This window comes from Vidua chalybeata, chromosome 6 (assembly GCF_026979565.1).
Source record: "Vidua chalybeata isolate OUT-0048 chromosome 6, bVidCha1 merged haplotype, whole genome shotgun sequence".
Lineage (NCBI taxonomy): Eukaryota > Metazoa > Chordata > Aves > Passeriformes > Viduidae > Vidua > Vidua chalybeata.
Window position 1 is genome coordinate 3420882 of NC_071535.1, and position 27384 is coordinate 3448265.

Genomic DNA, 27384 nt, shown 5'->3' on the forward strand with positions numbered 1-27384 from the left:
TTGAGCTCCTCATGGCTGTTGTGGCATTGGTGAGAGCCCACTGGGAAGGGCTGGGGCATCATTCCCTGGGTGTGGAATGGGTTGGAAGAGTGGAATCCCCAGGAGAAACCTCTCCATGCCAAGGCTAGGGATGAAATACCCTGGGCAGTCCTCACTGGGGCAGCTGAATCCATCAAAAAGGTGTTTCAAAGGGAATCTCTGCACCAACAGCTGCTAAAAAGGTGCCAGAATAAATAGAAACCATGCACAGAAGACACCTGCTTTTCCTCTCTTGGCTACAAAACGGGATCATTCAGGACTGGGCTCAGAGCTGAAAGTTAGAGATGATGAATTCCACTCTCTCAATCCAGCTGTGCCAACCCAGCTCATCATTAACAGCTCAAGCAGCAAAGGAGCAAAGCAGATCAATCCTGCTGTTAACAGCAAGCCAGGACGTGGCCCCAGCGTGATCCTGGAATAATAGCTGAGCCCACAGAGGCCATGGGTGGCAACGTCCCAGCCTGCAGACATCCTTGCTATGCTCTGGAAACAGCCTGAGATTTATCAGCCCCTGGAATCACAGTGCGTCAGTTGAAAGAGTGAATCACGAGCAGTTTAATTCTATTACCCAGAATAACGAGCAAAATTGATTACAGGCTCCTAAAATACTAATTTGTTACTGGGAGGATTTGTTGCTCCACGAGGACAGAGGATCCCCAGGGTCTGAGGGGTTTGGGATCTGCTCTTTAACTTCCTCAGTGGGGTCTCACATTTTAGGGATGGGGCTGGAGGTGGAGGCAGCAGTTTTGCCCTGCCCCAGATTTCCTTTCCTGCCCTGGCAGAGCAAGGACACAGGGGCTCCTGCCAATGGGTGTTTCCTCTGAAAAATTTAGAAAACTTCAGAAGGATTGGCCTGGGTAGGCTGTAGCAGGTGAATTCATATTTTTTAATGTGAAACCAGACGTATGACAAAAGTCTCCTGGCTCTTATGGATCTATTCCCAACAGAAGGTACCTGACATCAGCCAGGATGATCTTTAGGTCCCTCCATTCCATCACCAAGGGTGGCTTTGGACTCACAGCCCAGGCAAACGGGAACAGCAGCCGTGTCCCTGCATCGCTCCCCTCAATTGCTCCTCACTGTTATTACCCCAAGATATCGATAATGTGATTTGGAGACCAGACTGTTCCCTGGCAACACATGGCTTGAAACTATTCCTGCAAATTTTACCTGCCATTTGTGTCCAATTGAGTCAGGATCAAGTGGCTCTTTTCACAGCCTGGGTCGGTATTTGTGTTTTGCCTGCCTTTAAGTAAATTATTTACTATTAAATTTGTTTGGCAGCATTCAGCTGAGCACGTTTAGTGCAACAAGCAGGCAGAGGGAGAAGCCAGATCTGCTGTTCTCTGTCAAAGAGCTCCTCGAGGCACCCAGCTTCCTCACAGGCAGCTCTCACAGCCCATCTCCTCCCTGGCTTATCCAGCCAGGACCACCAGGTCACTCCATGAGCAGCACAGTTACTTTTTTTGGAAGGAAGCTGAGGTCATCTCATAGCCAGAGGTCCTCTGAGAAGGGAAATCTTATCCAAATACAGGTTCTCCCTCGCCCAGTTCCACCCTGAAAATCCAAGAGTGATGGATCCATCCTGACTCTCCCATTCCACAGAATCATTTGGCTTGGAAAAGACCTCTAAGATCACCAAGTCCAAACATCAAACCCAATCACTGGGATTCCTAGCACAGCCAAAGGAAAAAACCATCAGGCAGATTCCTTGGCAGTTTCCAAGTTCCTGGTTTTCCAGCAGAAAGGTGGGAAATTCAGGACAAACAAGCATTTCTGAAGACTTCAGTGAAATGCTTTTGAATTATTTAGCAATATTGTTAAAAAAAAAAAAAAAAAAGAAGGAAAAAAAACCTCACAAACAAAAAAAAATCAAAACCAGGTAGTACAGATATACCTGTTTTCACTTGAAAATCCATTCCACATTTTCTGTTTCTTGGTCTGGCATTTCATTTCCACTGGAGTTAGGATTTATACTTCTCCCTGTCCTGCTGGTGCTGTTGCTGGATGAGTGCATCCCGTCCCCAGCCAGCTCAGCTCAGCTCCCTGGAAGGCTCCAGGTGATGGAGGATGTATTTGCAGCTCTGCCTGGAGCTGTGTAATAGAGCAAAACCCATCTTTGATGATAGAAATGTAACAGCAGCCTCATGGGAGATGATCCTCCCAGCACTGAAGCAGCTGGAATATTCACTGCCGTGGTCTCAAGAGCCAGTTTGGTGTTTATTTTAGGGACATGGACAGCAAGCACCAGGAAACAAATCCTGGGAGGAGCAGCTGAGGGAGCTGGGGGGGGCTCAGCCTGGAGAAAAGGAGGCTCAGGAGGGACCCTGTGGCTCTGCACAGCTCCTGACAGGAGGGGACAGCCGGGGGAGGATCAGGTTCTGCTCCCAGGGGAAGAGGGACACGATGAGAGGAAACAGCTTTCATTTGTGCCAGGGCATTCAGATTGGATATTAGAAAAAAATTGTTCATGGGAAGGGTTCTCAGGCACTGGAACAGCTGCTCAGGGCAGGAGTGGAGTCTCCATCCCTGGAGGGATTTAAAAACCATGTGGATGTGCACTTGGGGACATGGGTCAGTGGTGGCCTTGGCAGTGCTGGGGGGATGGTTGGACTCCATGGCCTTGGAGGTCTTTTCCAACCTTAAAAATTCCATGATTCTACCCACAGTCACGCAACTCTGATGCAAATTTTCCAATCTGGTGTTGGAAACAGCTCTGCCAGCTCTAACCTGCGCTGACATCCAGACTGTGACCCCAAGGCTGGGGACATGGGGTCTGATGAAACCCACAAATGTTACACTGCAAAAACTGTTACACAGGGAGAAAAAACACGTGGAAATCAGGATGGTGCCCAATATCCCCCGTGATTTTCATGAAACCACCCCTAAATCCAGGAACCTCCTTTTAAACTGACCTTTGGTGTGTTTGTTCAGAAGAGCTGTGTGATTGCAAACATCCAGCTCCCAGGAAAACTCCCCTGGAAGTTTATTTTGGCTGTTTTCCTCTCTCCACTGGGAGCCAAAAGGACTTTGGATGCTCTGTAGGACGAGTTGTTTGAGCAGTGGATGCCTCCCCAGATCCCTTAGAAGTTTTTCCTGCCCACTTCCAACATCAGGCCTGTAGAAAGGGCTCTGGACAGGCAGCCCAAACATGGATTTTGGATGTGGATGACAAGAATTACCTGGAAAATTTCCCAGCACCACACTCGAGATGCTCAAGTCACCCTCAGAACAACCTAGCCTAGGAGAAAGAAAACATTTCAGTTCACCAAGCCCAGTGATTTTTCATCAGGAACTTTTCCATTACCACTGCAATCCCATTTTTCCCCCAATACACCCAAATAAGCTTTACTAGCTAAAAATAAATCCCAGTCTCTGGTACAATAATTTCTTCCCAAAATGCAAAAAAAAGTCAGAATGTTTCCTGCATTATGTCAGCGCAAATAATTATTATTTGTGTTAAATATTACTTGCTGTCCACTGTCAGCTTAAACAAATAAAATGTGAAATGATAGACAAGAACTGTGGATGACAGAAGTATTGAAGTCATCAGGTCTTCAGGATTTTCTGTTGGTATTTCCCATCCCTGGTTGACATCACAACCCTCTTTTTTTTTTGTTTTCTCCAAAATCACCTACAGCCATTGCTAAAATAGTTTAATAAAACACTTCTTATGGTAAAAATTAATGTTTTTTTAGTGAAATCTCACTCAACCTTCAATCCACAGATTTCAAGGTTTAAAGTGTGTTTTGAATTGAAAGTCATTGCCTTTTATAGAATCAAAGAATTGTTAAGGTTGTAAAAGATCTTCAAGATCAAGTCCAACTGGTGTATTTTCAGTAATAATCAGAGTGGTTTGGGTGGAACATCCAGTTCCACCTCCTGCCATGGGCAGGGACACCTTCCCAACCCTGTCCAACCTGGCCTTGGGCACTTCCAGGGATCCAGGGGCAGCCACAGCTTCTCTGGGCACCCTGTGCCAGTATGAAGAAGAATGAAAAAAGAAAACAATGAAAGGCTGTGCAAACACAGGGAAAAAAAAAAAAAAAAGAATTTGAGAACTCTTCAGTCTCTGCTATTATGTTAAAAAGTTACATTATTTTAACTGATCTTAGAAAACGTTTCAAAATTTGAATTTGCTTCAAATACATTTATTAGACGTGGTGCTCTGTCTCCAGAGCAGGGTAAATCAACTGACTGCCTTAGGGCTGGTAGGTAGACATCTGTTTGCTTTAATTACAACTGCAAAGAAGACTCTGCCACCTTAAACAAAGAAATAGACACATTTTATTTAAACAAACAAACATTACAGACAGAAATGTTAGAAATACTACAAGTTCTGAGCAGTTTCTGGATCCTGCTGAGGCAGGGATTGAGGAAGCACCTTTGCATAGTCTGAAATGGTTTGGCTTTGCACCCCTGACCTTCCTAACTCAGTTTCTGTTCTGGTTTTCCATCTCTGCCCATATCAGGCTCTGCCACTGCCACAGGTGTTGAAAATGCAGCTTAGCATGTTGCTGCTGTTCAGCTTTGTCCCCCTCACACCCATTTCCCTGAGTGTCTTACTCTCAAGGCAGCAGGGAGGGTAGGGAAGCCATTATTTTGCCTCTCTAAAACCACAGGGCAGATTTTGGATGTAGTTTACCCTCCCCAGAAGGATTAATCTGCATTTAGGACCCAGCATCACTGTTATCAAGGCACACAGGGTGTGCCACAGCTACACAGCTCTGCTCAGGCTCTGCTGACAGGGAACAGGCCCATGAGCAGGAACTTGTAAAAGACTGTGGGAGGGGATTCAACATTCTTCTCAAAAATTGATAATAAACCACTTTCTAACAGACTATTTGGAGCCAGGCACTCTTTTTGCCAGTGCTCTTCAAGCATGGCAGCCAACTCCTCAACACAGAGGAATTTCTTCCACGAATTCGTTCAGAACACAGACACTGAGAAGGCACCACTTCAACTAGCTCTGCTTGAAGGCAAAAGCTGACAATCTGTTGTTTGTGGATGGGTCTAAAGGCTTGGATTTTTTGGATACATTTGTGTCCTCGGATTTCTGCTCCTGGCTCTTTTTCACTTCATCTTCCTCAGCTGTGGGACGCTTCCGCTTTTTGTCTTCTGCTGAGTCACTGACTCTTCCTCCTCTTGCTTTCTCAGTCCACACCTTTGAAGGAGAACAGAAAATTACAAATTAGGCCACAAAACTCACCACTTCGTTTTATAAACATTATTACTCTGATTTTAAGGTACTGAAATAATTCCTGTGAAGAACTGATCAGGATTAAGTAAGAACTAATCAGGATTAATCCTTGCTTTCCTTTCTTCTGACAACATTCTCCTTCAAAACTGGTTTTCTTTTGAAACTGTATATGAAACTGAAGCTCTTAATTGTCTTTCTGGAGAAATGAGAAACCCAAAAGACCCAACAAGTTAAATGAGAACAAATTTAATCCCCAGTGAATTAAGCCTGGCTATGTGACTTTAAACTCATTCCTTTTGTTATTTGTTCATTGATTACATTCCTCTCACAAACCTCACTTTGGAAAAGCTGTTTTCTGATATTGTTTATAATTCAGTTTATATTTTCATAAATTATATGTCATAGATCATGGCACAATTCAAAATTGAAATCCATAAAGATGGATAAGAGTGGAATTTCCAGAAAAAAAATCCTAACTGAAAGCAACCCAGGGATTCACTGGAGGGAAAAAAAATTATCAAACCCACAGAATTAGAGAATATTTTCTTACCACCCTTTCCTCTGATGTCAGCATTCTAAATCGACTCATTCCTTCTTTTATTACTTCTGCTTCATTCAGATCAGGATTATCTGTCAAAATGTTTGCTCTGTTCTCTTCTAGCCACATCTGGAAACCTGTCTTTGGTCTAAAGCAAGCACACAAAAATTGTCTGCTTAAGAAGATTATAGGAAAACCATATCCTCCCAAAGCAACATTTCTGAGCAGCACCTAGCTGGGTATTTTTGCTCTCAGAACACCTCTCAGGGCAGCAGCCTCCTCTCTCCCACTGCAGGATGCTCTGAGAACACGCTCACAAGGCAAGACTAAGTCAAGCATTTTTATTAGAACTGTGATTATATATATGGAGATTAACATTGCAGTTTTAGGATGACAAAGCAGGGGTCCCATCAAGCTAAAAATGGAGCACATTCACTAGCTCAGCTCATCCTTCTCACAGCCCTCCTTGCCACTTGTTGTAGGACATCTACTGTAAAGGTGAACTGAAAGAATGCCAGTCCAAATGAGTAATAATTACCTTCATCTTCCTCAGCTAAACGAAGCCTAAATGAAACACGATTGTAATAATGCAGGTTTCATGAGGATTGGGATTGTTAGGAAATACATCTGCTTCCCAGGAACAAGACAGGTTAGAGCCTTAGCTAGGAAGAGATGAGCTCCTCAGGTGACTGAAGATTTTGTTGAACTTCTCTTTAAAAAACCCACCAAAATAAAGCTTTCACTCTTTCACATAAGACCCTTAGCTTTGAGAATTTCGAATTTTCTAGAGTTGTTGAAACTTCCACTACTTCCTATACTTGGAACTGGCACAGCAGCATGGTTTCATTTATCAAAGGTCCTTACAAGCAATATCAAGGCAAAAATTGTTGCTTAGAGCCCCAAAATTATATTTTGAACTGCTTATTTATTATTCCCTCCCACATTGTTCAGGTGGATTCACGAATGTGACAACTTGTGAGCTAAACTTGAATCTTCATGTTATATTTCTTTGGCCAGCTCAACATCTTCAGAAATAAAACAGATTTTGGACTTGCATTTCTATCAAAATTGGAATATGGCACTGAGATGCAAGTGTCTCCCACCTTCTGTTTTCAGTGTTTTCCTGTGCAGTGACTTTGGCTTCTTGGGACTCATTTCCTGCTTTTTCTTCTCTTTCTTCCACTGTTTTTTCACCAGGATTAGTTGCAGGTGTGCGAGGCTGGAAGAAGGAGGCTGCTGAAGCCTGCAGAAATGGAGAATAAGAACGAAAAAAGTAAAATCACCTCACTCTCAGGCAACATGTACCATGTAGCCTAACAAACCCCAAGCCTTTCCTAAAGACATAATAATCACTTGCATTTAATAGAGTATCTAGTCCATCCAATTTCAGCCCAACAGATGTTTACCTTATTTAAAATAAAAGCACAAGGCTCAGTACAGAAACTAATTTCTACAATTGATTTTTTTTCCTGCTGTTTTATGTGCTGTCACAGTCTTTGCACTATGCTTAAATGAATTCTGCCATCTAAGCTGCTTTACTCACAGGGTTTCATACTTGATAAAAGCTGGTAAAATTCCATTTTTTGTTCTTTCCTTGCTGAAACGATGGAAGAAAGACTACAAACATTACCTGCTTGGTCTTGGGTTTGGGAGTCAGAGGCTTTATAACTGAAGGGTTCTGCTTGTCTACAGCTCGACTGCCAGACAAAGATGCTTTCTTTGTGTATTTGGTCATATTGTCTAAAACATTTCCTGAGGGGACCACTGGGTCCTTTTTGCTGGATGACACCTAGCAAAACAAATAAATAGGTGTTTTATTTATTTTCTGTCATGTTCCCCTCCAAGGTATCAGTTATATTGGAAACTCCAGACAGAATCTGCTGTGATTTTCAGAGCATCACAATCGACCCAGCTGCAAAATTCTTACCTTAAATGGATTCACTCGTCCTCTGCTGCTGGATGCAACCAGAGCTGTTTCAGAGGAGAGAAAAAAAGAATGTAAAAATGTGTGCACTCGCACATATATCCAAATCTTTGAGGCAATGTGCACATTTTAGATGAGTAGAAAGACACTTTAATAACCCTGTGAAGGTTATGCTGTACGTGCTCAGCTATTCTTAGCTATCAGAAATGCCACACAGGACCAACAGCTTAAAATACAAACCCAGAGGAAGACCCAGTACTTCCTCCACTCCCAAATCCGTTTCCACTCCTATTATTCTTGCTCAAGGGCTGCCAGGTTGCTGGAGGTCACATTCTGCCCCTGCCTGCCCACGCTCACCGTTCTACCTCAGGATTTCTCACTCTGCCTTGCAAGTAATAAATGTGCCTGGGAGCAGGGAAACAGATACATTGATCACTGTTTTGATTTCTCCCTTGCCCCAAAGAATGCCTCCATGGCAGGCATGCCAGGCAGGCATTGATTCAGCACTTGGCACAGCTGAGGCAGTCAGAACAGTGTTATGGAACATCATTAGGAAGTGAAGACAGGAACAGGGAACCTCTTAAAAACAATCTGTGTGACCAAGCCAGGTTGGACAGGGCTTGGAGCAGCCTGGGCTAGTGGAAGGTGTCCCTGCCCATGGCAGGGGGTTGGAATGAGATGAGCTTTAAGGTCCCTTCCAATCTAAGCCATGCCATGATTCTATGAATTTACCATTTGACAACACTGTTATGCACTAAATTTAAGTAGCAATGACAGAACAAAGGATAAAAAACAGGAGCAGATTTGTGAAGAATGACAAAGGTGTCATGCTTTTATCCTGGAATAAAGTATTTACTCACCAGGCTTTGGAGTAGTCACCTCTGCTGAAGTGACACCTTTGGAGAAACAATCTGGCTCTTCTGAAAAAGAAAAGGAGAACATATTTAGATACAATAAAACACTGTAGCAAAAATTCTTTTAAAAAAATCAAACCAAACAGACAATAAGGAAGGATGGGGCTTGAGCAACCTGGTCTAGTGGAAGGTGTCCCTGCCCTTGGCAGCAGGGCTGCAACTGAATATGTCTTTAAGTTCCCTTCCAACCCAAGCCATTTTGTGATTCCATGATTACAGTAAAATTATCAGAGTGTACAAACACCTCTACAAAACCATCTGTCACCTCTACCTAGATTTAGAGTTGTAAATTTATTTCTTAAACCTTAAGCTTATTCCTTAAAGTGTGCCCAAACTACTCATCTATCAATCCACCTCCTGCAAGACTGGAGCTGAAATCAAAGTAACTGATTAGAAGGTGAGCCAGTCCTTTAGGGATAAAATCAGGCAACAGGAAAAAGTTCCCCAGGGCCCCTCTAATGGATACTGAGCACAAAGCACACACAGCTGTGACACAGCAGATGACACACTGTGAACTTTTTTCTCTGAAGTGACTGCAGGCACAGGCTGGAATATGGAGCCACTTAATTCCTTATTCCACTTATTAAGTCTGCAAAAGCTACCTGGATAACTCCCAGTCTATTCAGAAAATACAGTTTTCTTACTCTCTTTATGCACTTGTGGGGTTTCTTCTGCTTCCTCAGAGGCATCAGTTTCTTCAGCATCTTCCACTTCTTGGTCCTGCTGAACATTCCTGCCTGGCAGCTGACCCCACGTGGTGGCAGAGCTGCTGGAACTAAAGGAAGGAATTCAGCAGAAAGAAAGTGGTCACCAAGTCCAGAAGGAAAACTGAAACAACAGATAGCAAGCTCACCTACCTAATTTAGGCAATAAGAAAAATAACATTTGGCATTTATGTGCATTGTACCTTGATTAAACTGTGATGATTAAAGATTCATTAACCACTCCATAACTTTACTGCCAGAACACTTGGCAACAAATATAAATGCAAATATTAAAGATCTTCTCTAATCTCCATGTAAACACATATACCTCCAGTATCATCAGATTACTTTTTTGCATCCATGAATATACACACAGTATATTCATATATACTGTATATATGTATTTCATATATATACACATATATAATATACATGTATATGTGTGTGTATATATATATAACATGGATATATAATTTCATACTGAAGGCATCAAATTTTAACATTTAATCTGATTATTCTCTAAATTCCCTATACAGTAGGATGTACAATTCTTGCATTTTCCTCCTAAAATTTGCCAATTACCAAAACCTGTATAATATACATAAATAAAAGGCCCATTTATTTCAAGCAAAACAATCAGCATTAGATTACTCTGGCACTAAGAACAACATAATGTTTGCGATGGATTTTAACCCTCAGAGTGGTTGAAGTTGTAGACATGGGATTACAGCTTCCACACAGCATCCAGAAGAACAAGCCAGAATATTTAGAAATTAGTTTTGACTGTGCAGTTTAACACAGAAGAATAAGGGAAAGGCTACAGATAAGTTCAGGGACTTATCACTTCCTTTTGCTCAAAAAAGTCCCAAACTTCATACATAAAATTGCTATAGGAAGACATTGCTTCAATGAATATAAATATATATTATTATTGCAAATTTAAATATGTTTAAAAACAACCCCATAACAATAAAAAAAACCACCAAAATACAAACATGCACCTTTTGTCTCATCATGTTATACAAAGCAGATGCAGGTAGGAGAGGAAAATTGATAGCCCAAAGAGAAAAAGAATGCAAAGCCAACCTGTAATATGTTCCATAGCTTTGAAGAGCTGGGATTAATTAGGAGGGAATAAGACCAAATAAAATAAACTGAGATGGGACATTTAAAAAATTTTAAAAAAGGGATGGGTGGAGAAAGATAGGATTTTAAGACAAGTGTGGAATGAATCAAGATTGAGAGACTGAGACAAAGAGGAAAAAAAAAAATTGGTGGGAGTCAACCAAAGCTAGGGAAATGTGGGAAGAGAAAATTCCAGTCAGAGCAACTTAGCATTGAGCCTGCTGGACACAGGCACACAGGAAGTGAGGAGTGCAGATATTTCCCTCTGTGCTGGTATCCTGGGACTAATGAGTCCTCACAAGACACCAACAAGGACGTGTCATTTCACCAGTATCATTTCCAAGCAGAGCAACTCGAGCTATCACTTCACCCACAAATACCCTGCAAACTGTGGGCCACAGAAGTGCATCAAAACATTACCAGAGCAGCAAAAAACCATCCCAGTTTTTTAGCCACGCAAATTCGCGTTACCCAGCGCTCGAGTGCTTTCGGAAATCCTCTTCCTCCTCCTCATCTTCCTGTGCTGCTGCCAGCTCTGAGGCTTTTTCCACAGCCACCTCACTGAGGAGCTGGGCTAAGTTCAGCCTGCGGGAGCGGGAGGCGTATTTGATGGCCAGGTTCAGCACGCTGTGGGTCATGAGGTCAGCGAGCTCCACGCAGCGGGACTCGCGCTCCAGCTTGCAGGAAAGCTGCAAGAGAAGAAGCCTGAGGAGTCACACACCTCAATCAAGACTCCAGGAGTAGGATATCATGGTCTTGGTGGAGTGAAGGGATAAAGACAAGACACCAACAATCGTGAGCTACAGATCAAAGAAAATGCTTTTTTATTTCCTTCTTCCCCCCACCCTTCACACTGATAAACAAGATTACCTGCAGCCCACCTTTTATCAGAGTCTGAACTAGCTGCATTGCCAATCACTAGCCAGACTCCTAATAAGAGGAATCACGTCAGCATTCACATCAGATGCCATCTACAAATAAGTTATAGAATCATAAAATAGTTTGGGTTGAAAGGGACCTTAAAGCTCATCTCATTCCACCCCCCTGCCATGAACCTTCCACTACCTCAGCTTGCTCTAAACCCCGTCCAACCTGGCCCTTAGCATCTCCAGTCTCAGGGATAAATCTCAGGGATTCTTTCTATTATGTACTTGTACTTACAGCAAACAGCTTCATTAGAAGTTCCTGCTGTTCTTTCACTGCCTGATTTTTAGCATTTTCATCAAATTCGTAGCCATTTTTTGACAAGTAATCCATGTGGCCGTGAAATAAAACAGAACGCCAGTACTGCTCCTGAAAAAAAGGAAGGATGAGTGTTGGAATTCAGAGGGGAAAAAACAGTCCACAGCATAATGCCTAATAATTTACAATGTATTTTATGCATTTATTCTTAAACATTCCTTTCCTGTGATAATGAGGGTGAAGGGTAGACAATTCTCCTTCATGTCAACGCCTACCAAGGAAAAGATGGATAACAACCACACTTCTACAAACTGATCCAAACAGTTGCCACAGATGTTGAATTCCATTTACATGAAGGCTTACAGCAGGATGAAACCTACATGTTTACCAACATGCTATCAGGATAGACAATTCTAGAACAAGTTATTTTGTGTTAACAAGTTCCACAAAAAACTGTAAGTGTTCCAGAATAACTCAGCAAACTTAGGAGTTTACGTGAGAGACACAAAATCTACAATGTAAGTATGGCTATTAGACTAGGCTAGCCTTGTTCAAAATGATTATAAACTTATTCAAAACCAGTATGTTTTCATCAGATGTGTTAGAATAAATTTTCTTTACCTACACATATTCCCTCAAGCCAAATCAACAGTTCCTGGCATTCTCATCCCATTATTTTGGGTAGAGGGAGGAATGGCAAACATACTCTAGCAGATAAAGAACAAAACACTTAACCAAAAGGAGGAGAATTCATTAAAAATGTCAGGGTGTTTACTATTGAAACTTTTTATCTGCACTTCTATCAAAGAGAATAAATTTCCAATAGCATTAAACTGTTCAAAGGCTGAGGTTAGAATTGTATGTTCATTTCTCTTTTGTGCATTACAGCTAAGCACACCAAGTTTGAAATACTTAAACCAATGAAAATTGAAGAATAGAGTTATTTTTGAAGAAGAGAGTTATTTTTCTAGAAGCTGTCCACGGGCACATCTTGCTTCAACCAGTCTGTAAATAAGCCAAGGCAGAAGACCTGTGTTTTCAGTGCTTATGAATTTGGATACTTAGTACATCTTTCAGAAATTTTGTTATGCCTAAAATAGTAAAACCCAGACATATTCAAGGGCATTTTGACTGGGATCCCCAAATCTGGTATCACAACCCACTAAAAAAGACAGACTTCACTGGTCAGAAACAGAACATGTGCAAATACAGCTTTGCATCAGCTCTGCCAGTTTTGTTTTGTGCTCTTCTAGGAACAGTTGTGAACCAAACCAGAGAAGCTCCACAAAACACTGAACCCAAATAACCCCCTTGGCCACGTGTTTTACTGAGGGTTTGCCCTGTCCTCTTTCACAGCAGAGGTGATTACCAGGGGTCTGGTATAATCCCCACTCACTGAGCCTCCCAGCTGTGGGCTCCACACCATTCCATACCTCCATCTGTCCCTTCTCTGTTTCAACTTGGCAATAAGGAAGTTTAAAAGGCAGGATTGCTACAGCAGGTCGTGGCAGGGTGGGAGGGAACCGGGCTCCTTTGCAAGGGATACACCTGTGCACAGGAAACAAAACACACCCACACTCACCAGATGTTCCACACCCAAACCAGGTCTCCTAAGCAGCAAGATACTTCAAGAGGATTTGTCCTTTGGAAGGTAGCAATTAAATGACTGGCTTAAATACAGCAATGTGTAGGATTGCATGATAAAGGGTTAGCTTTACATGGCAAGCAAGAAAAGAGTTCAAAACCAGCAAGGCACACGCTGCTCTTGTTCACACTTTAAACTCCAAATTTGGCACGTAACACACTGATCTTGATCTCCCAGAATGTTTGATTTAACAGCTGCTACAAAGTGTAAATGCAATATATTAAAATCAGAAACCACTGAACAACTGAAGGCACAGACTTATCGCTTCATTATATTTAAAGGAGTAATTTCTGGTAACAATCACTTAAGCTAACCATTGACTGGGGAAGAGCTGTGTTTCCTGCAGCACCAATGCAGCATTGACAAAAACATCTGGGTTTCTAAGCTGCTGTTTCAGAGACTTGAAAAAAAAAAAGAACAGGAAGCACCAGTGTTCTGGCTATCTCTTAATTAAGGCATGTGGTGTTTCTACAACAACCCTCCCCCCTCCTTATCTTCATTATGCTGCTGGCTTTGAGTAAAATATTCTTAACAATTCAGAGAGCAGCACTCTCCTTCTTGGAGTAGAAGGAAAAACTCAGGATGAGAGACTCACAGTTGACCATCTTTTCAATGTGATGTGACCTGCACATTTTTGGTGAATTTTCTGAAGGCCAACATAATGATTTGGAGGGAGAAACAGGCAGGGAAGTGACATTTTAACACAGGTATCAAATTATTTCCCTTATTCCAAAAAAGCAAAGTATTATGAAGAATGCCATCTAAGTTTAAATAAAATTCAGTTTCCCACCAAACTCTACAATTGTCCATAATTACTAAAGTAACAGAGTCTAAATTTCAGTAAAATTGGCGAGCTGATGGATTCTGCCCTGGTAGGAAAAGGTCACAGACCACTGAATAAAAACTGCTACAAATAAAGCTTAGCAACAAAATGTCCAGCATACATGTCACACTAAAGAGAAACACTTATATAGACACACCAGTATAACATTTTATAAAGAAATGGTTAGCTTTCAGCTGAATATTTGAGCAATTTTACATCCAAAATGGTTCTTCAAGGCCACAGTTTAAATATTAATGTAATAACAGAGAGCTCTGCTTTATCTGTCTGATGATGTAGATGAGTTATAGGATTGAATTATTTTCAAAGTCAAAAAAGGGGAAAACAAAGTGGGGGGGGAGAAGATACCAAGAACCCCAAAAACTTGGAAAAAAAAGAAAAAACAACCAAAGCCATCAAAAGCAGAAGTAGATTTCTAACAGCCACCCTAACTTTAGAAAGTTTCTCTAGCAAAATGCAGTTTTATGAATGTGTCAATAAAGTGCACACACACCTCTGAGCCAATTAATCAGTTACAAATTAGAAAAGGCTAATGAGTTACTCAAAGCCAGTTTAATAAAGAATCCTCCATGCAGAATTCTATTTGAGGAGTTACCATTTGCTGTGCATATTTACCAGGCACCTGTTTCAGCACCAGCTGAAGTTTGCGGTTTCTCTCTGTAAAAAGGGATTGGAAAAGGATTCTCTAGGATTTAAAACCAAGACAAACAAATTGTTTCCTTGTGAATTATCTGACCTGAGCTGCTGGGGATTTTCATGGATGCCAACGACCCAGTAATGATCATATTTCCCTTTGCAATGCTCTCTGGTGTTGCACACTGGAATCCAAGTGTTCCCAAGCCCTCGGTTCAGCATCCGCACGATTCCCTCGGAATCCACGTAACAAGGGGTACCTGTTTGTAATAAATGAGAGCATTTCCTCTGTCAGGCAGCAAATTACAGCCCAGCAAGATGGGAGGGGTGGATATAGCTGGGAAATGATGGTTTACATATTTCAGATGGGCATCCTCTCTCCCAAACACAGCAAAAATCAGTTTGGAAAAGGCAGTTTCCTTGGAAAGATGCGCCACCTTCTGTCAGCCAGCACAACTGCTGGTCAACTGACAAGTTCAAAATTAAAACATTTTATGGAGAAATCAAATTTATACTGCTTGGACAGATTCCCAAAGGAAATCAGCTATTATACAATTACTTTTTATGTTTATTATAAAAGGTCCTCCTAAGCAACCAACTTTAGGGGGTTGGGTGCTCTTATGGTTCATTAACACAGTTTATTTCTTTTGGCTGAGCAGGAAAAGCAATCAGGAGAACAAGTTCTGATAACATCTGAATGGGAAAATACTAAAGATTTCTGACAAATATACTGAAAGAATAGAAAAACAGAATTTTGTTCATTGTTGAGGAGATTGGAAGAAAAAGTCCAAGTCCCAAGATCTACATTATTGAAAGGTCATTAATTACCCAAACCTCTCCATAAAACAACAGGATGGTTTGGGTTGGAAGGGATGTTAAAAATCATCTTGTTCCATGCCCTGTCCAGCCTGGCCTTGGAACCTTCCATGGATCCAGGGGCAGCCCCAGCTTCTCTGGGCACCCTGTGCCAGGGCCTCCCCACCCTCACAGCCAGGAATTCCTTCCCAATTTCCCATCTAACCCTGACCTCTGGCAGTTTGAAGCCATTTTCCCCTGTCTTGTCCAAAGTCCCTCTCCAGCTTTCCTGTGATGCCCCCAGCAGTGTCAGTATTTCTCAACAGCACTCATGCAGGTGTTTCATACCTTCTGCAGAGAATCCAACCCACACCAAATAGGATTTCCTTGTCAGAGAAAGAGGGTCTCCATGCAAAATTTGTCTTTTCTTCATTCCTAGCTCCATCAGCTGTACCCCAAGGCACTGGTCCCCATCAAATCCAGTACCTAGGAAAAAGTTGTTCAATGACTGTGTTAGAAGAATTGGCTAAATAAGTTTTGATTAAAAAATTAATTCTAATGCAGCGTTACCCATGGATACCACTGTGAGACACACAATTATTTGATATTTTGGACACAAGAGATGTGCATAATAACTTCCTTAATTTCCTGTAGTAATTCCTTCTGGCACATCTGAAACCCAAATTTAATAAATTAATTTCGTTGTTGCAAAGTTCTCCCCTTCCCTACAGTTTAATCTCAGCATCCCAATATCAAACACAGGCTCCGCTGTCAGAAGTCACAGGTCCGTGGGTTGTGATGGATGTACTTGTAAAAGCATCACCCAGAAGAGCAGAAGCACAAACATCATGAAGAAAAGAAGGAGAAAACACTCTCTGGTGATTAAAAATTAACCAGTGTGTGAAGCCAGTGAGAGGTGAGTATTGAAAACAATCCCAGTTAAAAAAAAAAAAAAAAAAAAAAAAAAAAGGGAGAAACCTACCTCTGTGATAAACAACCATCAGCTGCTCTCCATGTCCTGCCATGGACACCACTGGGCCTGGGAGACTGAAGATCCCTTTCTGGACTCCTCCAACTGTGAACACACGGAGCAGCAGGGCAGTGGTGGCACAGGCAGCCCAGCCCTGGCCTAGACAGATGGCCTCAATCTCTTCATCCTTTGGCATATCCACAGTCCACTCCTTGTTGGCATCCCAGGAGCCAAAATGGATGCAGTGGAGCTTGCTAAGGCAGAGACAAAGAACCAACAAACACATCAACATGAAGTAAATACAATATCTGAAAATACACCAGTGTAATAATTTTTTGTCAGAGATCTCTGATGGAACTACAGGTGGCACTACAAATTTCAAGTGCTCATTTGCAAAGGTGTTGCTCTTATTATTCAAAAACTGAAGAGGTAGCTTGACCTCCAGTACTGTAGACTTAAAGTCTCTAAAGCCTGAAGCAGAGAGAGTCAAAAGGGCTGAGGGGACATTTTTTAGATGGAAGCAGGTAAATGTCCTCCTTGGCACCCTGAATATCAGCCCTCATTAGAAGTCAGTCACATTATGCTACCTTTCAAAGGGAAAAAAAACATTAGAAACTTCAGTTCTTAATAATTGAAAACTGCCTATGACTAATCCACAGACATTGTGCCTTTTGAGAGGTTACCCGTTTCCACTGAGAAAAACACTGACACTTTCAAAATCAGACAATCAATATATAACAAATAATACTTTTAAAGGCTGTTTTTCAATTTACCACAAGGCTGTATGTGTGAAAATAAGAAGAAAGCTCTTTCTTCAAGATATTTCCACAGAAACCAACAATAAAATACTGTTGAAATTGCTCTTAAATGCAAGAACAGAGTTTAGCTGGCCCAGCTGCTTAAATCTTTCTATGGTTTTCATAAACTTGTGTTCCTCAAACTTGAAATTCTTATGGGTATTTCCAAACATCTCCTTAGCAACAGTGTGAAAAGAAATTTAGCTGAACCCTTATGACTGATCTTTGACCTGAGCAGAATGAAAAATTGCTGTTCATGTTTACAATTTCCTTTGAGCCTGCATCGTGTGATGTTTCCAGTATACATACATTTGAAAAAGGAATTAAGAAGAAATTCTTAAGAAACAAATTACATTTTTCAATACTCTTGAAGTCTTCAAGTAGGTGGAAGCTAAAATCCTCCTCGAGAGTGGTCCCATTGTCTCAGGTTTAGCTGAGTGTGTATTCAATTACCATCTGTTAGAGGTGGGGCAGTTCTCTTCTGTTCATTGCGCAGTTTTTTCTTTATCTCTTCCACAACCAATCCTCCCTCCAGGAGATCTCTTCTGTTCATGGGCCATTAATTATTAATTATCTTCTGCTCATGGCCACTGAGTGTCCCTGTATGGCTGAGAAAATTCCATCATCCCATGGGGAGATGCTCCACCCAGGGGAGGAGCCAAGCATTCCTACCTGGATACAATCTGACCTTGGGAACACCACAGCAGCCTTTGCCCACTGCATTCCCAGAGGAGCAGCTTTCTTCCCCACTGCATTCCCAGAGGACCAGCTTTCTGCCCCACTGCATTCCCAGAGGAGCAGCTTTCTGCCCCACTGCATTCCCAGAGGGAGCCCAGGCCCATCTCCAGCAGCCCTGGAGCTCCAGAGGAAAACTCCAGCCTTGTCCAGGATCCTGCTCCAGCAGAAGCACAGCTGGCACTGCAGGAGGGCTGAGCCCCCATGGAATGGGACTGCTGCCACCTCCCTGACCCACAGGCTGCCAGGGCCTGTTCTCACTCTGGCAGTGTTCTTTTGTTTTGGTTTGGTTTTTTGTTTGTACTACTGCATTTGTAGTTTTAGTTTTTCTAGTAAAGAACTGTTATTCCTATTCCTATATCTTTGCCTGAGACCTTTAGATTTCAAAATTATAGTAATTTGGAGGGAGGGGATTTACATTTTCCATTTCAGCGGAGACTCCTGCATTCCTTAGCAGACACCTGTCTGTTCAAACCGAGACACCCATAAATAAAAAGCACGATCAAAAGCCAAAAAGCTCAGAATCGATAGAAGCTGACAACAAAAGCCGAAATATTTGAAACAAGTTAAAAGCATCTCCCTATCATGGGTTTTGCAAAACAAGGCCATGACTTACCTTGCAAGTTCCTCTGTACTCTCACAGGCCAGCAGAATGGCTTCAGTGGAGAGGTCAGCCATGGTGTGGCCCAGGGAGTTGGGGAGGTGAGTGGCGTGATGCACAGAGGTGTCGTGGAACTCGATGTCTATGGCGTTGTCCTGCTCGTCGTTGTAGCAGCGAATGATTCCAACTGAATTCCACACCTGGCAAAAGGAACCACACACACCCAAAAAACCCCATCAAGTCAAATGTGCTAAATCCATCAGATATACTACCCTGAACCAGCCTGCTGCAATTATTTTATCTGAAACCAGAGTGGGTGGCAGGCTGGAGAAAGATTGAAGACCTGTGTAATTGGGACTTGTGGTTTGTAACATTCACATTCTCTGGACACAGAGACATAATTCTGTTCCTCAGGAGAAGCACAGAGAGAAGAAGAGAAAACAATCTTTATCTCTGCTCCTTTCTTTTCCCCATGTGGAATGTGGTGTGGAGATTGTTTACCTGAAGTGATTGCTGGGTTGGATTCTGGTGAAGGTTGTTTGGGGTCAGTGACCAATGGGATCCAGCTGTGGCTCAGACTCTCAGCAGAGTCACACGTTTGAGTTAGGTAAGTAAGAAGTAAGTGTGTAGAAGAGGACAGTATCTCTTTGAATAGTATATTAACATAATATAGTATAGTTTTAATAAAGCAGATCCTTCAGCTTTCTGATCTGGAGCCAGGCATCATCATTTCTTCCCTGGATCTGGGGTTGCCCTGGTTTTACTATAGTGGTTCCTAAAACAGCTGAATTAGGCAGAAAGTTTCACTCTCACTGCTCTGCCATCTTTCTCTTTACCTAATTAAGTGTAAAGGACTTGCAGATAGAAAGAAATAGTGAATGTATAACATACAAGTCTTAACAGCACAAAAATATCCACAGTTCTGACTTAAAAGGATTTTTTAAATGGATTTGCTAGAATTGAATAGCATGGGTACAAACTGCATAGCTTGATATTGTCTTAAAGCAAAGTATTTATTTCTAAAGCAACTGAAACGCAAACCAAAACATTATGGAGTCCTTGCATGAAAATAAAGCTACTTTCTATTACTTAGCTTCACACTGCAAAGTATTAAAAAATATTGGACTAGATTAAAACACGACACGAAATGGACAACATTAAATACAAAATTAATACTTTAAATCTAAATAACCACACAGATTTACCATGAATCGATGCATCAGATGCACAGGAGTGGAGCCAGACTGGAAGGGCTTTTGCCTGGGGGTTGGCATTGGCCCATCATAGAAAGGCTGTTGTGTAGATGATGGTGGCAAAGCTGAAAAGCCACCAGTCTGATCATCACCATCATCCTCCTTCTCAAGAAGGCCAGAACTAGCTTTTATCAACCCAATATCTAGAAGGAAAAAAAAGGAAAAAAAAAATCTCTCACACAGTATTATGACAGAATATAGGTTAAAAAATTTTAAAACAATCAAGATTTCTCTGGAAAAACAAAGCAGAATATATCTGAGTAGAGGATGCTAAAAGATCATCCCAGTAAAAGAGCTCTGGAAAATCACAGTTCACAGTGTACCTAGTGAGTTATCATCATCTTCAATTACTGCCCGTCTCATATGGCCTGGGGGTTGCATAAGGTCATCAGCATCATCCTCATTATCTCCAGTTTTTGGGGAAGAAGGTGGTTCAATCATATCCCCATTTAAATAATCATCATCATCTCCATCAAACAGATCGTTGTAGTCTTTGGCCACTGCACTGGCAACCTACAACCAGATCAGCCATCAGCACAGAACTTCCTTTGGACATGGAACTCAAGAAATAAATTAACACACAAGAGGGGACTTATAAAGCACAAAACAGAGTGCTCCACATAACCTAAATAATGATATTCATTCAACAAGTCATTGGTACTGAGCACCTTGTCACTTGGCTTCTCTACATCACCAATATTTTCCAACAGCCCCAGATTTCCTTCATTGTCTGTGTAAGCAATTTGCTTATATTTAGGGTGCCATGCCAGTCCACAAATTGAGTATTTTTTCTCATGCTTCATCCTAAAAAGAATATGAAAATAATGGATTTTACTAAGCTCCTCAGGGCAGAACCTTCCCCTCCAAGAGTTATTGCAAAAAGTGGTAATTTTCATTCAGTACAAGAAAGTGATATTACACATAATAAGATAATTAATAGGTCACCTTCAGAGTAAACAGCTGCTATAAAAATAGAGCAAGTCTTCCTTTTCTATGAAGAAAATAATTTAAGGTTTAAAAATCAATCAGAATCATATTCTTATAACAACAGCTTCCTAAAACACGTTTAGAAGACAAAGGAACTTCTCAGCACTCATTTATTCCAGAACCATCCAGTTATAGAAAGAACATTATTTGTTTCTCTTGAATAAACTGGTAAATTAATCTTCTATCTTTTCCACCCTTTATCCTTACAGAAGTCATCCCATTAATTATTTATATAATCTGTCTATAATTCTTAACATAGAGATTGCAGTTACAATCATGTTTCTTACACAGAATATTCAGATAATTTTCTTCTTCTCTACCTCATTTAATAATACTTTTGATCTTAATTGGGGGGATATTTACGGTTTTTTAAGAACTTTAATTAACCAAATTGCAATTTGCCAGTCTGTCCTTTTTGGCCTACAGGTGAGAATGGCTGACTGATGGACCTGAGTTTCCCTCTCCCTCGAGAAAACATGTTACTGGGGTCTGGGATGAGAGGAAAATTTGTTTCCATCAAAGCTATCCTTTAATCAATCATCAGTTTCAAAAAGAGTAACAGATATACACAGAAAGACAGATTCTGGGATTTGAACAAAATCCACATTTAAGTCCCTTCCCTAAGGTGCCTGACAGGTTAAACCAGAAACCCCTCATCTCATCAGGGCTTTTCAAGAGGCAGAGTTCTACATTTGCACAAAAAAAGTTTTACAGAAAAGACCATAAAATTTTATTTCAAGAAAAAGAGATGAACTTGGGGATTTATGGAACAACACTGAATACCTCTCTATGCACTGCTGGGTTTCCACATTCCACACCACTAAATTCCCATCCACACTTCCAGCTGCCAGGAACTGCCCACAAGGAGACCAGACCACAACATTCAAGGGCTAAGGAGAAAAATGAAACAAATGGTAATAAGAAGTAACAAATGCATGCACAGTATTCCTATCCTGGAGCTTAAAACAGACAGATGTTCTGGAATAAAAAAAATAAATAGTCATCTTTAGCAGACCATACCCAGCCTTCTGGATATGGGCTGGGGTTATGTAGCTCTTTTTCTTTAAAAACTATTCATAAATGATTGCTTTAAAAAAACCACTCTAAGATAATACACCTATTTTTGTTTCAGAATATGCATCTTCTGTCATTAAACAGTGCCATGAGGTCAAACAAAACCCAATTCTAGACATGCAGAAAGAAGCAGAGTGTATTTTGCAAACTCAGCACTAAACATTGCTTTATTTGTTTTGAGCTTCATACAGTCCCCTAAATTAAAATCCAAGGCTGTGTGTTCTGCATCTTAATAACACTAGAAGGTGATTCTCTTCAACCCAAAAATTCCCAAGTACATAGTGAGGCCAAAAGAAAGAAGGTGGCAGGGTCAGGTCTACTAAATTTCAGCTCAATAAAATAGAAATTGAACAACTGGCATCTCTGCTCCACACAGAAATAATACTCCTGACATTTTCTCTAAAAAGCTCAGCATTTAGAGAATTTGTGAAAACAGATGTTCTTCAGCTGCAGTGGGTGAGTCACCAGGAGACTTCAGAGACCTGGTGGGTTACTATAAATGAAAGAGGGGAATCAGAGCCACATGAAGGTGTTTGACACCACTCAGCATCTCTGCCCTGTTTTTCAACAGAAAGCAACAGGATTACAAATTAAACAGAAAATGTGAACAATCATTACCAAGAGAAGGGGGCCAGGGAGAGGTACTGTGCAGAAGACAATTTCTAGCAGAATAACATTTAAATTACAGAGCATTTAACAAGCCCCTGGTTTCTACACCTACCTGTGTGATGGAGGCATCTGACAGATCAAATTTTCTATCCCAGGTCTCTCTTCTGTACAGTTCAACAACTTTATCTACAGGAACTGCCAGCAGCTGCTCAAAGGAAAAATATTACACCATTTAGAACAAGTTACCTGTCAAACAGAACACTCAAGCAGCACATTTCCTTCATTCAGAAGCCTCACAGATGTGACTGCCTCAGGATTTAACAGCTCTCTAACATCCCAGCCATGCCAACTGAGAGAGCAAGCTGAAGTAATTTAAATTACAAGGTTCTTTAATGCTTTCCACAGGCAACAGAGCAAAACATGATTTTTTTAGCATAATCTTCATTTCCTTCTGGCAGAAAACTGCACCATAAGGTTATAAGTTCTTATTTTTCAAAACATGACACACACACATAGTTTTCAATGCCCTGAGCACAAGGCTTAGGTGATTCTTTACCCTCCCTCCCCAAACTCCTTCTGATCAGGTTACCATTTCTCAATAAATCTGATTTGAATAGCTGATTCCTGAACCAGCTCATTTCATCTTCCATAAAGCTACATTGATGTTACTGGCTGGTTATTTCTTTAGGATTTATTTTTGTTAAGATTCTAACCATTTGCTCTGTAAGAGAAGCAAAACAACTGCTTACATTTTGAATACATGTGAGTGTGAAGAACTAGCCTAAAAAGGGAAAGTATTTGGTTTTATCCAATATGGATATTGAAACAATTTGTACTGAGGGTGACATTCACTCTTCCATGGAAAATTGATATATAACACTATCATAGCAGCCAGGGATTTTGAAGAATCATGGAATCACTTAGGTTGGAAAAGCCCTCGAAGGTCATGAAGTCCAACCATTAACGTGACAGTGCTATCACCACTAACCCATGTCCCCAGGTGCCACATCCACACAGATTTGAAATCCCTCCAGGGATGGGCACTCCACCACTGCCACTGGGCAGCTGTGCCAGGTCTGACAACCCTTTTGGTGAAGAAATTTCCCCTAATATCCAACCTAAACCTCCCCTGATGCAAACTGAGGCGATTTCCTCTTGTCCCGATGTTTGTGACCCGAGAGAAGACACCAACCCCACTTGGCTGCAACTTTGATCTTCAGATGAAAAGAAAGGGAGCAACTTACTGAGGAAATATTTACTGACTAGGGCAAAGTTTACTCAAAGCAGAGGAGGACAGGACTCCTTTGATGCTCTGTTGTGAACAATTCGATTACTTCCCTCGTGCACGATGTTCCTTCCTATTCAGCACACCTTGTTCAATGCTGGTTAGGGCTGAGAGCTGGGCTCCTGCCAAACTCAGTCTGGAGCTTAAACAAGGAGCCATTTCCAGCTTTTTATGTTTCCTCAAAGGTAACTTCACCCCAAATATTTTCCTTACTCTCAGTAGGTGCAATTTGGGCTTGCCCAGATTGAATTCTACCATTGAACTCAGAGGCAAAAGAAGGATTAAGATGTGATGAAAGAATGTCACTTACCTTGCCAGTGCCAGGTTGCCAGGCAAGCCTGCAGATTGATTTAGCATTTATCACATCATTACATTTCTGCAGCAGCAGCCAGCTTGTCGTGCATGTCTGAAAACAAATTTTAAAAAATAAGATTTTTAGCCCAGCAAAAATCTGCTGTTTAGGACAAATTCTTAAAGAAAATGGGTGAGGAAAAAAACCAAAAAGAAGAAATATATCTCAGCTGAAATAATCTCTTTCATGAAAATACAGTAGTACATACTGTCTTAAAAATAATTTGTCAATGTAGCCCTGAAACTATTTTAATGACAATAAAACTACTTGTAACAGAAATAAGATCACAGAACATGTATTTTTAACCAAGTACAGAACAAATGAGCCCATCTATTCTTAGATGATAGAGAAATGTAGCCAAAAAGCATTTGTCAAACCCAGATCAGCTGCAGCAAGGTGACACACCACAGCCTGAATATGGTCCCAGCTGTATGAAGAATGAATGGCTGTGATCTCAAATCACAGCACAGATTCATGCATCAAACTGCCCCCAGCCCTGGAACATTCTCAATATAATTTCCCCAGAAGGCAGCCACTGTCAGTCTGGAACATGAGATTTCACACAACTATGCTTGTGTCTTAAAAAAGTAGCAAGCCACAAGTGTGGGGGGGTGTATTTTCAACTGTACTTACAGGAATAATTCCACAGGGATTCTTATTCCAGTCAGTGGCATTCAGCAAAACTAATGCCATATCCATATGCAGAACTTTTAAAGCCTTCACCTGAAATTCTCAGGTTCCTTAGAGTTCTAAGAGCAGAGGCTAAATGTGTTTACTACAGTTAACAAATTGCTTATTTTAATCAAAATTCCTCAGTCCTGAAATTCTGAAAAGAGGAACCTGATGTCAGTTGCTATCCTCATTTTGTCCTTGGCACTTACAGTGCTGGCCAATTAAGAGAGATGAACGGAAGGAATCAAGGATTTCACAGACAGGAAGAACAAAACACAGCTACCCAGGCAACACTTCATAATCAGGTTTTGGAATTTCTCCCAGAAGCAGACAGAAGTATTCTGTGAAGTGTAGCTAGATTTCATCCCCAAAAGGAAAATCCTACTCCAGGAGGGTTATTTCAGTCCAGCTCTTCTTGCTGTCTGTGAAATCCTGGATTGCTTAGGAAAGATTTCACATGGGAAGGGCAGCCTTTACCTGATCTGCAATGCTCCAGACTCTGACAGAACCGTCACAGCTCGCCGAGGCCTCGGTGAGAGAATGGAGTAAACAAATTAATAATTAAAGACATGGAGAAATAAATGCTACAAAATTGAAAAATCCCCATAACCAATGCCACAGACACAGGATACACAGACAGTTTTAAGAAGAAAGCCTCCCTGTTTAAACCACTTTAAGATTTATAACTTTCCAATGCTGTCATCTTGATAATTGTACTCAGCTCCAAGCTGCTGTAATTACAAACCCTCATACTTCAAGTGAGCTATTTATTTGCAAAAGAGGCTCAAAATTAGTATTAAATATCTTTAGTCAGGCACCTTTCCTCCTCTAAATTAGATTCCAGAAGAGCACAGACAGTAACTGATTAGTAAAGCAAAGACTGAGGTCTCCTGGGATGCAACAAGTTGTGACAGACTCCATCACCAGCAAGGTCAGATGAAATGAAATTGTCTCATCTGCCCAGTCACTGGTTGGTTTTTTTGGTAAAAAAAAAAAAAAAAAAAAAAAAAATTTCCCCAAAGGAAAATGAGATTCAAAGCAGAAAGAAAATAAGAAAAGTTTCTCTTTTTTTTTACCAGGTAAACATCCTTGGGGTCAAAAGACAGGCTTAAAACAGGAGCATCATGTCCTCGGAATGTTTTCTGCTTGCTGCTATCAGTCACCTCCACAACTTTGATCATAAAGTCACTGCAGATCACAATGACATAAAATTGTTAACATTGCTATTAACAATGACAAACTGTGTTTTTATGGCAATAAAAATTGGGCATTAAATATCTTCTGGGGAAGTTACAGCTCTCAACACTATATGATGTAATGGAAAATGAGAATCTTGAGGCTTGTTACAATAGGAGTCAGGCCAGACTGTTTTTGTCAGAAAATTATTTTTGTTCATGTCAAAATTCATAAAATATGGTTGTTTTTTGAAGAAGATATTATGCACGCATAGACCATATATCTCTTCAATATAATATTTTACATGATCCAATAAAAATCTCTGCTCAGATACCAGAGAGCTGATGATTTAACAAGAATTATCTACTGAGTGGGACCAATATTCATTAATATAATTATTTGGCCAAGCAGCTTTTAAAAAAAAAGATGGTATTTAAAAAAAATAAAAGTAGTTTGTGTGACTTTTTAACAGGGTTTTAAAGACTATTTAGTGCATCACATACAATAAGAGAATTTTAACAATTTCATTCCTTCTTCCAAAATTTCAGCCATTGCTGCAGTTTAACTCAAAATATCAATCATAAATCCAAAGACAAAGAGTTCCTGTGATAAACTTCCAGTACCACTCCCTCTCAAACCTCATAGCAATACCCTCAGAAATTTCATTTCAGGATCTCATTCTATAGGGTTAACCATTACTTTTGACCTTTTTCACGTAGCTTATGGTAACTTTGGCAGCCAGTTGGATGCTAATTTTTATACAACTGAAGTTTGAAGATTTCATGTAAACATGGAGAAATCTGGGACAAACAAAAGCAATTCTTCTCAGCTGCACTCCTTCACTTCATGGCTTTCACCATTCTCCTTTAGTATGACACAAAGACTTCACTGAAGGGTGGCCTGAGAGTCTTGTGAGCTCTTTCTCCTAAAAATGTGGGAGCCCCAGTCAGGCTGCAGGAGTTCTAGGAAGTTTTAGAAACAGCAAAGGGTTTGCTGCCTGCCTAATCTCTCTAATCAAAGCTGGATCCTGGGGCAGAGCTGTTCTCTCAGAAACAAGCACTGGCAGAGGGCCCAGTGCCATGATCCCTGTCAGATTTGGAGATTACAGTGGTTACTGCCCAGCCTCCCAGTTTTGGTGGAGCTGCTGCCAGAGTTTACAGTCCAGCATGTTCATCCAAAATGCTTTTCTGGTTCAATTCACATTTAGAAGAGTCAGGAAGCAGATCTCTACAATCTCCCCTGTGGAGCAAAATTCCAGAAGAGAGGCAAGCAGACAGCTTGAATTAGCTATGACTGCCCAAAGAGTTCACCAAATGCAATTAAGAATCACCTG

At 41.0% G+C, this 27384-nt stretch overlaps 1 protein-coding gene across 3 annotated transcripts in view; it reads right to left on the bottom strand.

The window, feature by feature from the left end:
* Window positions 1–4303: 4303 nt before the first annotated feature.
* The window catches only part of WDHD1 (WD repeat and HMG-box DNA binding protein 1), a 28117-nt gene continuing 5036 nt past the window's right edge, over window positions 4304–27384 (bottom strand). For all 3 annotated transcript variants that reach the window (XM_053946322.1, XM_053946323.1, XM_053946324.1), the window contains exons 5-26: window positions 25952–26063; window positions 25353–25403; window positions 24162–24257; window positions 22679–22771; window positions 21667–21773; window positions 20565–20700; window positions 20220–20409; window positions 19849–20039; window positions 18659–18843; window positions 16523–16764; window positions 15889–16026; window positions 14849–15005; window positions 13060–13174; window positions 11606–11737; window positions 10916–11133; window positions 9260–9390; window positions 8562–8621; window positions 7705–7748; window positions 7408–7566; window positions 6881–7020; window positions 5790–5925; window positions 4304–5203 (exon numbers count right to left, since the gene is read on the bottom strand). In XM_053946322.1, the coding sequence (XP_053802297.1) occupies window positions 5003–5203; window positions 5790–5925; window positions 6881–7020; window positions 7408–7566; window positions 7705–7748; window positions 8562–8621; window positions 9260–9390; window positions 10916–11133; window positions 11606–11737; window positions 13060–13174; window positions 14849–15005; window positions 15889–16026; window positions 16523–16764; window positions 18659–18843; window positions 19849–20039; window positions 20220–20409; window positions 20565–20700; window positions 21667–21773; window positions 22679–22771; window positions 24162–24257; window positions 25353–25403; window positions 25952–26063 (3034 nt within the window). In that variant the 3' untranslated portion in view covers window positions 4304–5002. The remainder of the gene's footprint in view (window positions 5204–5789; window positions 5926–6880; window positions 7021–7407; window positions 7567–7704; window positions 7749–8561; window positions 8622–9259; window positions 9391–10915; window positions 11134–11605; window positions 11738–13059; window positions 13175–14848; window positions 15006–15888; window positions 16027–16522; window positions 16765–18658; window positions 18844–19848; window positions 20040–20219; window positions 20410–20564; window positions 20701–21666; window positions 21774–22678; window positions 22772–24161; window positions 24258–25352; window positions 25404–25951; window positions 26064–27384) is intronic.